This window comes from Somniosus microcephalus, unplaced genomic scaffold (assembly GCF_052327205.1).
Source record: "Somniosus microcephalus isolate GS21.2 unplaced genomic scaffold, FLI_Smic_1.0 unresolved_chr7, whole genome shotgun sequence".
In the NCBI taxonomy this organism is placed as follows: domain Eukaryota; kingdom Metazoa; phylum Chordata; class Chondrichthyes; order Squaliformes; family Somniosidae; genus Somniosus; species Somniosus microcephalus.
The window spans coordinates 28,060,414-28,076,948 of NW_028225185.1; the positions used below are offsets into that span (position 1 = coordinate 28,060,414).

General features: G+C 55.7%; 1 protein-coding gene across 2 annotated transcripts in view; it reads left to right on the forward strand.

Annotated features, from left to right (window-relative positions):
* The window catches only part of LOC147086682 (IQ motif and SEC7 domain-containing protein 1-like), a 96,689-nt gene that overhangs the window by 63,932 nt on the left and 16,222 nt on the right, over positions 1 to 16,535 (forward strand). For both annotated transcript variants that reach the window (XM_085978821.1, XM_085978820.1), the window contains exons 8-9: positions 4,033 to 4,158; positions 15,478 to 15,577. In XM_085978821.1, the coding sequence (XP_085834947.1) occupies positions 4,033 to 4,158; positions 15,478 to 15,577 (226 nt within the window). The remainder of the gene's footprint in view (positions 1 to 4,032; positions 4,159 to 15,477; positions 15,578 to 16,535) is intronic.

A 16,535-nucleotide genomic window follows, 5' to 3' on the forward strand; every position in this document is an offset into this window, starting at 1 on the left:
TTCCCGCCCGATCCCTCGAGTCCAAAAATCTCTCGATCTCAGCCTTGAATATACTCAACGACTGAGCCTCCACAGCCCTCTCGGGCAGAGAATTCCAAAGATTCACCACCCTCTGAGTGAAGAAATTCCTCCTCATCTCAGTCCTGAATGGCCGACCCCTTATCCTGAGACTGTGACCCCTGGTTCGAGACTCTCCAGCCAGGGGGGAAACAGCCTCTGAGCATCTACCCTGTCAATCCCCCTCAGAATCTTATATGTTTCAATGAGATCACCTCTCATTCTTCTAAACTCCAGAGAGTATCGGCCCATTCTACACAATCTCTCCTCCCAGGGATCAGTCTAGTAAACCTTCGTTGCACTGCCTGCAAGGCAAGTATATCCTTCCTTAGAATATAAGAGCAGGGAGATTATTGGAGCTGTACAAAACGCTAGTTAGGCCACAGCTGGAATACTGTGTGCAGTTCTGGTCGCCACACTATAGGAAGGCTGTGGTTGCATTGGAAGGAGCTTTACTCTGTATCTAACCCGTTGCATTGGAGAGGGTGCAGAGGAGATTCACCGGAATGTAATGAAACAGTTTGGGTGGAGGTAAGGAATAATAAGGGGAAAAAAACACTAGTGGGCGTAGTCTATAGGCCTCCGAACAGTGGCAACTCTGTTGGACGGAGTATCAATCAGGAAATAGTTGAGGCTTGTAATAAGGGAACATCTATAATTATGGGGGATTTTAACTATCATATTAATTGGACAAATCAAATTGGGCAGGGCTGCCTTGAGGATGAGTTCATTGAGTGTATTAGGGATGGGTTTCTTGAGCAGTATGTAACTGAACCGACCAGGGGGCAAGCAACCTTAGATCTGGTCCTGTGTAACGAGACAGGATTAATTAAAAATGTCCAAGTAAAGGATCCCCTTGGAATGAGTGACCATAACATGGTTGAATTCCATATTCAATTAGAGGGTGAGAAGGTTGGATCTCAAACAAGCGTGCTAAGCTTGAATAAAGGAGACTATGAAGGTATGAGAGCGGAATTGAGTAGAGTGGATTGGGAAAATAGATTAAAGGGTAAGACGATACATGATCAGTGGTGTACATTTAAGGAGTTATTTTACAACTTCCAAAAAATATATATTCCACTGAGAAGAAAAGGGTGTAAAAGAAAAGACAGCCATCCATGGCTAAGTAAAGAAATTAAGGATAGTATTCGACTAAAAACAAGGGCATATAAGGTAGCCAAATCTAGTGGGAGGATAGAGGATTGGGAAAACTTTAAAAGACAGCAAAAAATAACAAAAAGATTGATTAAGAAAGGGAAGATAGATTATGAAAGTAAATTAGCAAAAAATATAAAAACAGATAGTAAGAGTTTTTATAGTTATATAAAAAGAAAAAGGGTGGCTAAAGTAAATGTTGGTCCCTTAGAGGATGAGACCGGGAAATTAATGGTGGGAAATATGGAGATGGCAAAAACACTGAATATTTTACATCAGTCTTTACAGTAGAGGACACTAAGAATGTCCCAACACTGGACAAACAGGGGGCTAAAGGGGGGGAGGAGCTAAACACGATCAAAATCACTAAGGAAGTGGTACTCGGTAAAATAATGGGACTCAAGGCGGATAAATCACCTGGACCTGATGGCTTACATCCTAGGGTCTTGAGGGAAGTGGCAGTAGGGATTGTGGATGCATTGGTAATCATTTTCCAAAACTCCCTGGACTCGGCAAAGGTCCCGGCAGACTGGAAAACTGCTAATGTAACACCCTTATTTAAAAAGGGCAGTAGACAAAAGGCTGGAAACTATAGACCGGTTAGCCTAACATCTGTGGTAGGTAAAATTTTGGAGTCCATTATTAAGGAGACAGTAACAGGACATTTGGATAATCATAATTTAATAGGACAGAGTCAGCATGGTTTTATGAAGGGGAAGTCATGTTTGACAAATTTGCTGGAGTTCTTTGAGGAAGTAACGTATAGGGTGGATAAAGGGGAACCAGTGAACGTAGTGTATTTAGACTTCCAAAAGGCATTTGACAAGGTGCCACACAAAAGATTATTGCTTAAGATAAAAAATCACGGGATTGGGGGTAATATTCTGGCATGGATAGAGGATTGGCTATCTAACAGAAGGCAGAGAGTTGGGATAAATGGTTCATTCTCAGACTGGCAATCAGTAACTAGTGGTGTTCCGCAGGGGTCAGTGCTGGGTCCCCAACTCTTTACAATCTATATTAACGATTTGGAAGAGGGGACCAAGTGTAACATATCAAAGTTTGCAGATGATACTAAGATGGGAGGGAAAGTAGTGAGTGAGGAGGACATAAAAAACCTGCAAGGGGACATCGACAGGCTAAGTAAGTGGGCAGAGATTTGGCAGATGGAATACAATACTGGAAAGTGTGAGGTTATGCACTTTGGCAGGAAAAATCGTAGAGCAAGTTATTATCTTAATGGCAAGAAACTGGAAAGTACTGAAGTACAAAGGGATCTGGGGGTCCTGGTGCACGAAACTCAAAAGGTTAGTATGCAGGTGCAGCAAGTGATTAAGAAGGCCAATGGAATGTTGGCTTTCATTGCTAGGGAGATAGAATATAAAAATAGGGAGGTATTGCTTCAGTTGTACAAGGTATTGGTGAGACCGCACCTGGAATACTGCGTACAGTTTTGGTGTCCATACTTAAGAAAGGACATACTTGCTCTCGAGTCAGTACAAAGAAGGTTCACTCGGTTAATCCCGGGGATGAGGGGATGGACATATGAGGAGAGGTGAGTAGATTGGGACTCTACTCATTGGAGTTCAGAAGAATGAGAGGCGATCTTATTGAAACATATAAGATTGTGAAGGGGTTGGATCGGGTGGATGCGGGGAAGATGTTCCCGATGATGGGTGAAATTAGAACTAGGGGGCATAGTCTTAGAATAAGGGGCTGCTCTTTCAAAACTGAGATGAGGAGGAACTACTTCACTCAGAGGGTGGTAGGTCCATGGAATATGCTGCCCCAAAAAGCTGTAGAAGCTACATCATTACATAAATTTAAAACAGAAATAGACAGTTTCCTAGAAGTAAAGGGAATTAAGGGTTACGGGGAGCGGGCAGGAATTTGGACATGAGTCTAGGTTTGGATCGGTCATGGCCCTGTGGGTAGCGGAGCGGGCCCAGGGGCCGTGTAGCCTGATCCTGCTCCTATTTCGTGTGTCTAATTCTGTTAGATTCAGGAGATGGTTCTGTGATAGTAGATTGGCAGTTAGGATCAGATCAGCCATGATCTTATTGAATGGCGGAGCAGGCTCGAGGGGCCGATTGGCCTACTCCTACTCCTGCTCCTATTTCTTATGTTCTTATGTTACCTGGGCTGGAGCACTTCAGCTATGAAGAGAGACTGGACAGGCTGGGGTTGTTTTCCTTAGAGCAGAGAAGGCTGAGGGGGGGCCTGATTGAGGTGTACAAAATTATGAGGGGCATAGATAGGGTAGATAGAAAGGAACTTTTCCCCTTAGTAGAGGGGTCAATAACCAGGGGGCATAGTTTCAAGGTAAGGGGCAGGAGGTTTAGAGGGGATTTGAGGAAGAACTTTTTCACCCAGAGGGTGGTTGGAATCTGGAACTCACTGCCTGAAAGGGTGGTAGAGGCAGGAACCCTCAGAACATTCAAGAAGCATTTAGATGAGCACTTGAAACACCACAGCATACAAGGCTACGGACCAAGTGCTGGAAAATGGGATTAGAATAGACGGGACTTGATGGCCGGCGCGGACACGATGGGCCGAAGGGCCTCTCTCTGTGCTGTATAACTCTATGACTCTATGACTACCCAGATAAGGAGACCAAAACTGTGCACAGTACTCCAATGTGGTTTTACCAAGGTCCTGTACTATGTAGCAAGACTTCCTTACTCTTATACTCCAATTCCCTTGCAATAAAGGCCAACATGCCATTAGCCTTGCGAATTGCTTGCTGTACCTGAAGGCGGGGACGTTCTGAGATTTCCTTCAGCGTGTGGTTTCTGACACGAGTCTCCAACCAATCTCCAGGTTCTGTCGCTGCCCCACCGCAGGCTGGTGTGTTGCTGTCGTCTCTACGAGGTCCCTGACCCGAACCGGCCCCAGAAGCAGGGCCTGCACCAGCGGGAGGTCTTCCTCTTCAACGATCTGCTTGTGGTAAGACACCGTGCCGCTCACAGCCCCGCGCCCCCTCTCTCTCTCTCTCTCTGTCACTCCTGTTTGTCTGTCTTCCTGAGCTCCATAATCCAGCCTGACACTCCCCCGGAGCCAGTACTGAGGGAGCGCCGCACTTTCGGTGGGCAGTACTGAGGGAGCGGCGCATTTTAGGTGGGCAGTACTGAGGGAGCGGCGCACCGTCGGAGGGGCGGTACTGAGGGAGCGCCGCACTGTCGGAGGGGCGGTACTGAGGGAGTGCCGCACTGTCGGAGGGGCGGTACTGAGGGAGCGCCGCACTGTCGGAGGGGCAGTACTGAGGGAGCGCCGCACTGTCGGTGGGCAGTACTGAGGGAGAACCGCACTGTCGGAGGGGCAGTACTGAGGGAGCATCGCACTGTCGGAGGGGTAGTACTGAGGGAGCGCCGCACTGTCGGAGGGGCAGTACTGAGGGAGCGGCGCACTGTCGGAGGGGCAGTAATGAGGGAGCGCCGCACTGTCGGAGGGGCAGTACTGAGGGAGCACCGCACTGTTGGACGGGCGGTACTGAGGGAGCGCCGCACTGTCGGAGGGGCGGTACTGAGGGAGCGGCGCACTGTCGGAGGGGCAGTAATGAGGGAGCGCCGCACTGTCGGAGGGGCAGTACTGAGGGAGCGCCGCACTGTCGGAGGGGCGTTACTAAGGGAGCGCCGCACTGTCGGAGGGGCAGTACTGAGGGAGCGCCGCACTGTCGGAGGGGCGGTACTGAGGGAGCGCTGCACTGTCGGAGGGGCAGTACTGAGGGAGCGCCGCACTGTCGGAGGGGCGGTACTGAGGGAGCGCTGCACTGTCGGAGGGGCAGTACTGAGGGAGCGCCGCACTGTCGGAGGGGCGGTACTGAGGGAGCGCCGCACTGTCGGAGGGGCAGTACTGAGGGAGCGCCGCACTGTCGGAGGGGCGGTACTGAGGGAGCGCCGCACTGTCGGAGGGGCAGTACTGAGGGAGCGCCGCACTGTCGGAGGGGCAGTACTGAGGGAGCGCCACACTGTCGGAGGTGCTGTCTTTCGGATGGGATGTTAAACCGAGGCTCCGTCTGCCCTCTCAGGTGGATGTAAAAGATCCCACGGCCACTATTGGAAGAAGAGCAGGGGGGAGTTCTCCCCGGTGTCCTGGGGCCAATATTTATCCCTCAACCAACATCACTAAAACAGATGATCTGGCCATTATCACATTGCTGTTTGTGGGAGCTTGCTGTGCGCAAATTGTCTGCTGCGTTTCCTACATTACAACAGTGACCACACTTCAGAAAAGGTCCTTCATTGGCTGTGAAGCGCTTTGGGACGTCCTGAGGTTGGTGAAAGGCGCTGGAGAAACGCGAGTCTGTCTTTTTCTCGGCCCCTCACTCACTGCGAATAATTTCATCAAATCGCCCCTTCAGTCTCCTCCGCTCCAACGAAATCAGCCCCCAATTCTTTGCACCTTTCTTCGTACCTGCATTTCCTCACACCAGGCCGCACCCTCTGTGTTCCCTCGTCGTCTCATTGCTGTTTGTGGGATCTTGCTGTGCGTGCAATTGGCATCATATATTTGCCTCTGTAAAGGTCGCTGCGCCTCAGTCCGTTTATTCGTTTTTCCGAAAGCGCTTTGGACATTTGTGTGAAGTGACAAACCTGAGGGTGAATCTTGGTCTGCAGCCCCCGGGGACAAGGGCAGCCCCCGGGGGCAAGGGCAGCACCTGCCGAGGGGATGCTCACCTCTGGACACCCTCAATCCAACCTCTGTTCATACACGGCTTTCCTTCCCACATTCACTCTCCCTCTCGCTCCATCCGCCTGTCTCCCTGCCACTCTCTCTCCATCCGTCTGTCTCGCTCCCACTCTCCCTCCATCCGTCTGTCTCCCTCCCACTCTCTCTCCATCCGTCTGTCTCGCTCCCACTCTCTCTCCATCCGTCTGTCTCCCTCCCACTCTCCCTCCATCCGTCTGTCTCCCTCCCACTCTCTCTCCATCCGTCTGTCTCGCTCCCACTCTCCCTCCATCCGTCTGTCTCACTCCCACTCTCCCTCCATCCGTCTGTCTCCCTCCCACTCTCCCTCCATCCGTCTGTCTCCCTCCCACTCTCTCTCCATCCGTCTGTCTCGCTCCCACTCTCTCTCCATCCGTCCCCCTCCCACTCTCTCTCCATCCGTCTCCCTCCCACTTTCTCTCCATCCGTCTGTCTCCCTCCCACTCTCTCTCCATCCGTCTGTCTCACTCCCACTCTCTCTCCATCCGTCTGTCTCACTCCCACTCTCCCTCCATCCGTCTGTCTCACTCCCACTCTCTCTCCATCCGTCTGTCTCCCTCCCACTCTCCCTCCATCCGTCTGTCTCGCTCCCACTCTCTCTCCATCCGTCTGTCTCCCTCCCACTCTCTCTCCATCCGTCTGTCTCCCTCCCACTCTCTCTCCATCCGTCTGTCTCGCTCCCACTCTCTCTCCATCCGTCTGCCTCGCTCTCACTCTCTCTCCATCCGTCTGTCTCCCTCCCACTCTCCCTCCATCCGTCTGTCGCGCTCCCACTCTCTCTCCATCCGTCTGTCTCGCTCCCACTCTCTCTCCATCCGTCTGTCTCGCTCCCACTCTCTCTCCATCCGTCTGACTCGCTCCCACTCTCTCTCCATCCGTCTGTCTCCCTCCCACTCTCTCTCCATCCGTCTGTCTCGCTCCCACTCTCTCTCCATCCGTCTGTCTCCCTTCCACTCTCTCTCCATCCGTCTGTCTCACTCCCACTCTCTCTCCATCCGTCTGTCTCCCTCCCACTCTCCATCCGTCTGTCTCACTCCCACTCTCTCTCCATCCGTCTGTCTCGCTCCCACTCTCCCTCCATCCGTCTGTCTCGCTCCCACTCTCCCTCCCTCCATCCGTCTGTCTCGCTCCCACTCTCTCTCCATTCGTCTGTCTCGCTCTCTCTCTCTCTCCATCCGTCTGTCTCACTCCCACTCTCCCTCCATCCACCTGTCTCACTCCCACTCTCCCTCCATCCGTCTGTCTCACTCCCACTCTCTCTCCATCCGTCTGTCTCCCTCCCTCTCTCTCTCCATCCGTCTGTCTCACTCCCACTCTCTCTCCATCCGTCTGTCTCACTCCCACTCTCTCTCCATCCGTCTGTCTCGCTCCCACTCTCTCTCCATCCGTCTGTCTCGCTCCCACTCTCTCTCCATCCATCTGTCTCACTCCCACTCTCTCTCCATCCGCCTGTCTCCCTCCCACTCTCTCTCCATCCGTCTGTCTCACTCTCACTCTCCCTCCATCCGTCTGTCTCGCTCCCACTCTCTCTCCATCCGTCTGTCTCCCTCCCACTCTCTCTCCATCCGTCTGTCTCACTCCCACTCTCTCTCCATCCGTCTGTCTCCCTCCCACTCTCTTTCCATCCGTCTGTCTCCCTCCCACTCTCTCTCCACCCGTCTGTCTCACTCCCACTCTCTCTCCATCCGTCTGTCTCACTCTCACTCTCTCTCCATCTGTCTAACTCGCTCCCACTCTCCCTCCATCCGTCTGTCTCCCTCCCACTCACTCTCCATCCGTCTGTCTCCCTCCCACTCTCTCTCCATCCGTCTGTCTCACTCCCACTCTCTCTCCATCCGTCTGTCTCGCTCCCACTCTCTCTCCATCCGTCTCCCTCCCACTCTCTCTCCATCCGTCTGTCTCCCTCCCACTCTCCCTCCATCCGTCTGTCTCCCTCCCACTCTCTCTCCATCCGTCTGTCTCACTCCCACTCTCTCTCCATCCGTCTGCCTCACTCTCACTCTCTCTCCATCCGTCTGTCTCCCTCCCACTCTCCCTCCATCCGTCTGTCTCACTCTCACTCTCACTCCATCCGTCTGTCTCGCTCCCACTCTCCCTCCATTCGTCTGTCTCCCTCCCACTCTCTCTCCATCCGTCTGTCTCGCTCCCACTCTCCCTCCATCCGTCTGTCTCCCTCCCACTCTCCCTCCATCCGTCTGTCTCACTCTCACTCTCACTCCATCCGTCTGTCTCGCTCCCACTCTCCCTCCATCCGTCTGTCTCGCTCCCACTCTCTCTCCATCCGTCTGTCTCGCTCGCACTCTCCCTCCCTCCATCCGTCTGTCTCGCTCCCACTCTCTCTCCATCCGTCTGTCTCGCTCTCTCTCTCCATCCGTCTGTCTCACTCCCACTCTCCCTCCATCCGTCTGCCTCACTCCCACTCTCCCTCCATCTGTCTGTCTCACTCCCACTCTCTCTCCATCCATCTGTCTCCCTCCCTCTCTCTCTCCATCCGTCTGTCTCACTCCCACTCTCTCTCCATCCGTCTGTCTCCCTCCCACTCTCTCTCCATCCGTCTGTCTCACTCCCACTCTCTCTCCATCCGTCTGTCTCGCTCCCACTCTCCCTCCATCCGTCTGTCTCGCTCCCACTCTCCCTCCCTCCATCCGTCTGTCTCGCTCCCACTCTCTCTCCATTCGTCTGTCTCGCTCTCTCTCTCTCTCCATCCGTCTGTCTCACTCCCACTCTCCCTCCATCCACCTGTCTCACTCCCACTCTCCCTCCATCCGTCTGTCTCACTCCCACTCTCTCTCCATCCGTCTGTCTCCCTCCCTCTCTCTCTCCATCCGTCTGTCTCGCTCCCACTCTCTCTCCATCCGTCTGTCTCGCTCCCACTCTCTCTCCATCCATCTGTCTCACTCCCACTCTCTCTCCATCCGCCTGTCTCCCTCCCACTCTCTCTCCATCCGTCTGTCTCACTCTCACTCTCCCTCCATCCGTCTGTCTCGCTCCCACTCTCTCTCCATCCGTCTGTCTCCCTCCCACTCTCTCTCCATCCGTCTGTCTCACTCCCACTCTCTCTCCATCCGTCTGTCTCCCTCCCACTCTCTTTCCATCCGTCTGTCTCCCTCCCACTCTCTCTCCACCCGTCTGTCTCACTCCCACTCTCTCTCCATCCGTCTGTCTCACTCTCACTCTCTCTCCATCTGTCTAACTCGCTCCCACTCTCCCTCCATCCGTCTGTCTCCCTCCCACTCACTCTCCATCCGTCTGTCTCCCTCCCACTCTCTCTCCATCCGTCTGTCTCACTCCCACTCTCTCTCCATCCGTCTGTCTCGCTCCCACTCTCTCTCCATCCGTCTCCCTCCCACTCTCTCTCCATCCGTCTGTCTCCCTCCCACTCTCCCTCCATCCGTCTGTCTCCCTCCCACTCTCTCTCCATCCGTCTGTCTCACTCCCACTCTCTCTCCATCCGTCTGCCTCACTCTCACTCTCTCTCCATCCGTCTGTCTCCCTCCCACTCTCCCTCCATCCGTCTGTCTCACTCTCACTCTCACTCCATCCATCTGTCTCGCTCCCACTCTCCCTCCATTCGTCTGTCTCCCTCCCACTCTCTCTCCATCCGTCTGTCTCGCTCCCACTCTCCCTCCATCCGTCTGTCTCCCTCCCACTCTCCCTCCATCCGTCTGTCTCACTCTCACTCTCACTCCATCCGTCTGTCTCGCTCCCACTCTCCCTCCATCCGTCTGTCTCGCTCCCACTCTCTCTCCATCCGTCTGTCTCGCTCGCACTCTCCCTCCCTCCATCCGTCTGTCTCGCTCCCACTCTCTCTCCATCCGTCTGTCTCGCTCTCTCTCTCCATCCGTCTGTCTCACTCCCACTCTCCCTCCATCCGTCTGCCTCACTCCCACTCTCCCTCCATCTGTCTGTCTCACTCCCACTCTCTCTCCATCCATCTGTCTCCCTCCCTCTCTCTCTCCATCCGTCTGTCTCACTCCCACTCTCTCTCCATCCGTCTGTCTCCCTCCCACTCTCTCTCCATCCGTCTGTCTCACTCCCACTCTCTCTCCATCCGTCTGTCTCGCTCCCACTCTCCCTCCATCCGTCTGTCTCGCTCCCACTCTCCCTCCCTCCATCCGTCTGTCTCGCTCCCACTCTCTCTCCATTCGTCTGTCTCGCTCTCTCTCTCTCTCCATCCGTCTGTCTCACTCCCACTCTCCCTCCATCCACCTGTCTCACTCCCACTCTCCCTCCATCCGTCTGTCTCACTCCCACTCTCTCTCCATCCGTCTGTCTCCCTCCCTCTCTCTCTCCATCCGTCTGTCTCACTCCCACTCTCTCTCCATCCGTCTGTCTCACTCCCACTCTCTCTCCATCCGTCTGTCTCGCTCCCACTCTCTCTCCATCCGTCTGTCTCGCTCCCACTCTCTCTCCATCCATCTGTCTCACTCCCACTCTCTCTCCATCCGCCTGTCTCCCTCCCACTCTCTCTCCATCCGTCTGTCTCACTCTCACTCTCCCTCCATCCGTCTGTCTCGCTCCCACTCTCTCTCCATCCGTCTGTCTCCCTCCCACTCTCTCTCCATCCGTCTGTCTCACTCCCACTCTCTCTCCATCCGTCTGTCTCCCTCCCACTCTCTCTCCATCCGTCTGTCTCCCTCCCACTCTCTCTCCACCCGTCTGTCTCACTCCCACTCTCTCTCCATCCGTCTGTCTCACTCTCACTCTCTCTCCATCTGTCTAACTCGCTCCCACTCTCCCTCCATCCGTCTGTCTCCCTCCCACTCACTCTCCATCCGTCTGTCTCCCTCCCACTCTCTCTCCATCCGTCTGTCTCACTCCCACTCTCTCTCCATCCGTCTGTCTCGCTCCCACTCTCTCTCCATCCGTCTCCCTCCCACTCTCTCTCCATCCGTCTGTCTCCCTCCCACTCTCCCTCCATCCGTCTGTCTCCCTCCCACTCTCTCTCCATCCGTCTGTCTCACTCCCACTCTCTCTCCATCCGTCTGCCTCACTCTCACTCTCTCTCCATCCGTCTGTCTCCCTCCCACTCTCCCTCCATCCGTCTGTCTCACTCTCACTCTCACTCCATCCGTCTGTCTCGCTCCCACTCTCCCTCCATACGTCTGTCTCCCTCCCACTCTCTCTCCATCCGTCTGTCTCGCTCCCACTCTCCCTCCATCCGTCTGTCTCCCTCCCACTCTCCCTCCATCCGTCTGTCTCACTCTCACTCTCACTCCATCCGTCTGTCTCGCTCCCACTCTCCCTCCATCCGTCTGTCTCGCTCCCACTCTCTCTCCATCCGTCTGTCTCGCTCGCACTCTCCCTCCCTCCATCCGTCTGTCTCGCTCCCACTCTCTCTCCATCCGTCTGTCTCGCTCTCTCTCTCCATCCGTCTGTCTCACTCCCACTCTCCCTCCATCCGTCTGCCTCACTCCCACTCTCCCTCCATCTGTCTGTCTCACTCCCACTCTCTCTCCATCCGTCTGTCTCCCTCCCTCTCTCTCTCCATCCGTCTGTCTCACTCCCACTCTCTCTCCATCCGTCTGTCTCACTCCCACTCTCTCTCCATCCGTCTGTCTCCCTCCCACTCTCTCTCCATCCGTCTGTCTCGCTCCCACTCTCTCTCCATCCGTCTGTCTCCCTCCCACTCTCTCTCCATCCGTCTGTCTCCCTCCCACTCTCTCTCCATCCGTCTCTCTCCCTCCCACTCTCTCTCCATCCGTCTGTCTCGCTCCCACTCTCTCTCCATCCGTCTGTCTCCCTCCCACTCTCTCTCCATCCGTCTGTCTCCCTCCCACTCTCTCTCCATCCGTCTGTCTCACTCCCACTCTCTCTCCATCCGCCTGTCTCACTCCCACTCTCTCTCCATCCGCCTGCCTCCCTCCCACTCTCTCTCCATCCGTCTGTCTCGCTCCCACTCTCCCTGCATCCGTCTGTCTCCCTCCATCTCTCTCTCCATCCGTCTGTCTCACTCCCACTCTCTCTCCATCCGTCTGTCTCGCTCCCACTCTCCCTCCATCCGTCTGTCTCCCTCCCTCTCTCTCTCCATCCGTCTGTCTCACTCCCACTCTCTCTCCATCCGTCTGTCTCACTCCCACTCTCTCTCCATCCGTCTCTCTCCCTCCCACTCTCCATCCGTCTGTCTCGCTCCCACTCTCTCTTCATCCGTCTGTCTCACTCCCACTCTCTCTCCATCCGTCTGTCTCCCTCCCACTCTCTCTCCATCCGTCTGTCTCACTCCCACTCTCTCTCCATCCGTCTGTCTCGCTCCCACTCTCTCTCCATCCGTCTGTCTCGCTCCCACTCTCTCTCCATCCGTCTGTCTCGCTCCCACTCTCCCTCCATCCGTCTGTCTCGCTCCCACTCTCTCTCCATCCGTCTGTCTCGCTCCCACTCTCCCTCCATCCGTCTGTCTCGCTCCCACTCTCTCTCCATCCGTCTGTCTCCCTCCCACTCTCCCTCCATCCGTCTGTCTCGCTCCCACTCTCTCTCCATCCGTCTGTCTCCCTCCCACTCTCCCTCCATCCGTCTGTCTCACTCCCACTCTCCCTCCATCCGTCTGCCTCCCTCCCACTCTCTCTCCATCCGTCCGTCTCGCTCCCACTCTCCCTCCATCCGCCTGTCTCCCTCCCACTCTCCCTCCATCCGTCTGTCTCCCTCCCACTGTCTCTCCATCCGTCTGTCTATCTCCCACTCTCCCTCCATCCGTCTGTCTCGCTCCCACTCTCCCTCCATCCGTCTGTCTCCCTCCCACTCTCCCTCCATCCGTCTGTCTCGCTCCCACTCTCCCTCCATCCGTCTGTCTCCCTCCCACTCTCTCTCCATCCGTCTGTCTCGCTCCCACTCTCTCTCCATCCGTCTGTCTCACTCTCTCTCTCTCCATCCGTCTGTCTCGCTCCCACTCTCTCTCCATCCGTCTGTCTCCCTCCCACTGTCTCTCCATCCGTCTGTCTCGCTCCCACTGTCTCTCCATCCGTCTGTCTCCCTCCCACTCTCCCTCCATCCGTCTGTCTCCCTCCCACTCTCTCTCCATCCGTCTGTCTCACTCCCACTCTCTCTCCATCCGTCTGTCTCACTCCCTCTCTCCCTCCATCCGTCTGTTTCCCTCCCACTCTCTCTCCATCCGTCTGTCTCGCTCCCACTCTCCATCCGTCTGTCTCACTCTCTCTCTCTCTCCATCCGTCTGTCTCGCTCCCACTCTCTCTCCATCCGTCTGTCTCACTCCCACTCTCTCTCCATCCGTCTGTCTCACTCTCCCTCTCCCTCCATCCGTCTGTCTCCCTCCCACTCTCTCTACATCCGTCTGTCTCACTCCCACTCTCTCTCCATCCGTCTGTCTCGCTCCCACTCTCTCTCCATCCGTCTGTCTCACTCTCTCTCTCTCTCCATCCGTCTGTCTGACTCCCACTCTCCCTCCATCCGTCTGTCTCACTCCCACTCTCTCTCCATCCCTCTGTCTCGCTCCCGCTCTCCCTCCATCCGTCTGTCTCCCTCCCACTCTCCCTCCATCCGTCTGTCTCACTCCCACTCTCCCTCCATCCGTCTGTCTCACTCCCACTCTCCCTCCATCCGTCTGTCTCGCTCCCACTCTCTCTCCATCCGTCTGTCTCGCTCCCACTCTCCCTCCATCCGTCTGTCTCCCTCCCACTCTCCCTCCATCCGTCTGTCTCGCTCCCACTCTCCCTCCATCCGTCTGCCTCCCTCCCACTCTCCCTCCATCCGTCTGTCTCACTCCCACTCTCCCTCCATCCGCCTGTCTCACTCCCTCTCTCTCTCCATCCGTCTGTCTCGCTCCCACTCTCTCTCCATCCGTCTGTCTCACTCCCACTCTCCCTCCATCCGTCTGTCTCACTCCCTCTCTCTCTCCATCCGTCTGTCTCGCTCCCACTCTCCCTCCATCCATCTGTGTCACTCCCTCCCTCTCTCCATCCGTCTGTCTCACTCCCACTCTCCCTCCATCCGTCTGTCTCACTCCCTCTCTCTCTCCATCCGTCTGTCTCGCTCCCACTCTCTCTCCATCCGTCTGTCTCGCTCCCACTCTCTCTCCATCCGTCTGTCTCCCTCCCACTCTCCCTCCATCCGTCTGTCTCGCTCCCACTCTCTCTCCATCCGTCTGTGTCGCTCCCACTCTCTCTCCATCCGTCTGTCTCGCTCCCACTCTCCCTCCATCCGTCTGTCTCCCTCCCACTCTCTCTCCATCCGTCTGTCTCACTCCCACTCTCCCTCCATCCGTCTGTCTCCCTCCCTCTCTCTCTCCATCCGTCTGTCTCACTCCCACTCTCCCTCCTTCCGTCTGTCTCACTCCCACTCTCGCTCCATCCGTCTGTCTGCCTCCCACTCTCCCTCCATCCGTCTGTCTCGCTCCCACTCTCCCTCCATCCGTCTGTCTCCCTCCCACTCTCCCTCCATCCGTCTGTCTCACTCCCTCTCTCTCTCCATCCGTCTGTCTCGCTCCCACTCTCTCTCCATCCGTCTGTCTCACTCCCACTCTCCCTCCATCCGTCTGTCTCCCTCCCTCTCTCTCTCCATCCGTCTGTCTCACTCCCACTCTCCCTCCTTCCGTCTGTCTCACTCCCACTCTCGCTCCATCCGTCTGTCTGCCTCCCACTCTCCCTCCATCCGTCTGTCTCGCTCCCACTCTCCCTCCATCCGTCTGTCTCCCTCCCACTCTCCCTCCATCCGTCTGTCTCACTCCCTCTCTCTCTCCATCCGTCTGTCTCGCTCCCACTCTCTCTCCATCCGTCTGTCTCACTCCCACTCTCCCTCCATCCGTCTGTCTCACTCCCTCTCTCTCTCCATCCGTCTGTCTCGCTCCCACTCTCCCTCCATCCATCTGTCTCACTCCCTCCCTCTCTCCATCCGTCTGTCTCACTCCCACTCTCCCTCCATCCGTCTGTCTCACTCCCTCTCTCTCTCCATCCGTCTGTCTCGCTCCCACTCTCTCTCCATCCGTCTGTCTCGCTCCCACTCTCTCTCCATCCGTCTGTCTCCCTCCCACTCTCCCTCCATCCGTCTGTCTCCCTCCCACTCTCTCTCCATCCGTCTGTCTATCTCCCACTCTCTCTCCATCCGCCTGTCTCCCTCCCACTCTCTCCATCCGTCTGTCTCCCTCCCACTCTCTCTCCATCCGTCTGTCTCCCTCCCACTCTCTCTCCATCCGTCTGTCTCCCTCCCACTCTCTCTCCATCCGCCTGTCTCCCTCCCACTCTCTCTCCATCCGTCTGTCTCCCTCCCACTCTCCCTCCATCCGTCTGTCTCCCTCCCACTCTCCCTCCATCCGTCTGTCTATCTCCCATTCTCTTTCTCTGTCTTTTCCACTTTCTCCCGCTCCCATGTTCTGTTTTTCTCTCTGTCCTGTTCGCTCTATCCCTTTCTCTCTCTTTTACTCCCACTCTCTCGTTGTCTCTTTTTATCTCTGCTGTTTCTCTATCTCTCTATCCTTTTTCTTACTTTCTCCCTCTCTGCTCTTTCTCTCTCTCGATCCTTTTTCTCTCCCTCTCTGTCTCTCTCTCTCTCTCTTTCTCCCCCTCCTTCTGTCCCCCTGTTTTTGACTTTGTCAATCTTTTTTTTCCTCAGGTCACCAAAGTCTTTCAGAAGAAGAAGATCTCTGTGACGTACAGTTTCCGGCAGTCCTTTGCCCTGCATGAGATGAAGGTCAATCTGTTTCAGAACGCCTGTAAGTCCCACTCGAGCCTCACTCTTTAGTCTCTACCTCCCCCTCCTCCCTCGCCCACCCACCCCTCGCCCACCCGGCCCTCCGAAAGGACAAACTCACTCTGACACACGGTTACTCGAAGGACAGAAAGTCGATGCTGAATCGGACATACATTGGTCAATGGTGGGCCGGCGAGTTCCCGAGCCACACAAGCGGCTTACGTCCTGGCTCAGCCCGCTCATCTCCGCCAGATAGATTGTTGAATATTAAGGGAATCACGGGATGTAGGGATAGTGCAGGAAAGTGGAGATGAGGTAGAACATTCAACAGCATTACCATCGCCGAATCCCCCACCATCAACATCCTGGGGGGGTCACCATTGACCAGAAACTTAACTGGACCAGCCACATAAATACTGTGGCAACAAGAGCAGGTCAGAGGCTGGGTATTCTGCGGCGAGTGTCTCACCTCCTGACTCCCCAAAGCCTCTCCACCGTCTACAAGGCACAAGTCAGGAGTGCGATGGAACACTCTCCACTTGCCTGAATGAGTTGCAGCTCCAACAACACTCAAGAAGCTCGGCAGGAGGGGTGGGGCGGGAACCGGAGTCAGCGGGAGCTCCCAATCCTGATCATTATGCAGCGAACCTTGGGCTGCGACGCTGCCCCCCGCCACGGTCGACGGGAAACGTGGCCGCTCGATCGACTGTGGTGCTGGTGGCTGCACCCAGTAGCATCCCATGGAAAGAGTTTCTGGGTGGGGAGTTGGGGGGGAGGGGGATTATATCAGTTACTGTGATGGCCGTGCTTGTTGTGGGAAGGGTGGCCATGTTGGTTATGGGCAGGGCGGCCATGTTGGTTGCGGGCAGGGCGGCCATGTTGGTTGCGGGCAGGGCAGCCATGTTGGTTGCCGGCAGGGTGGCCATGTTGGTTGCGGGCAGGGCGGCCATGTTGGTTACGGGCAGGGCGGCCATGTTGGT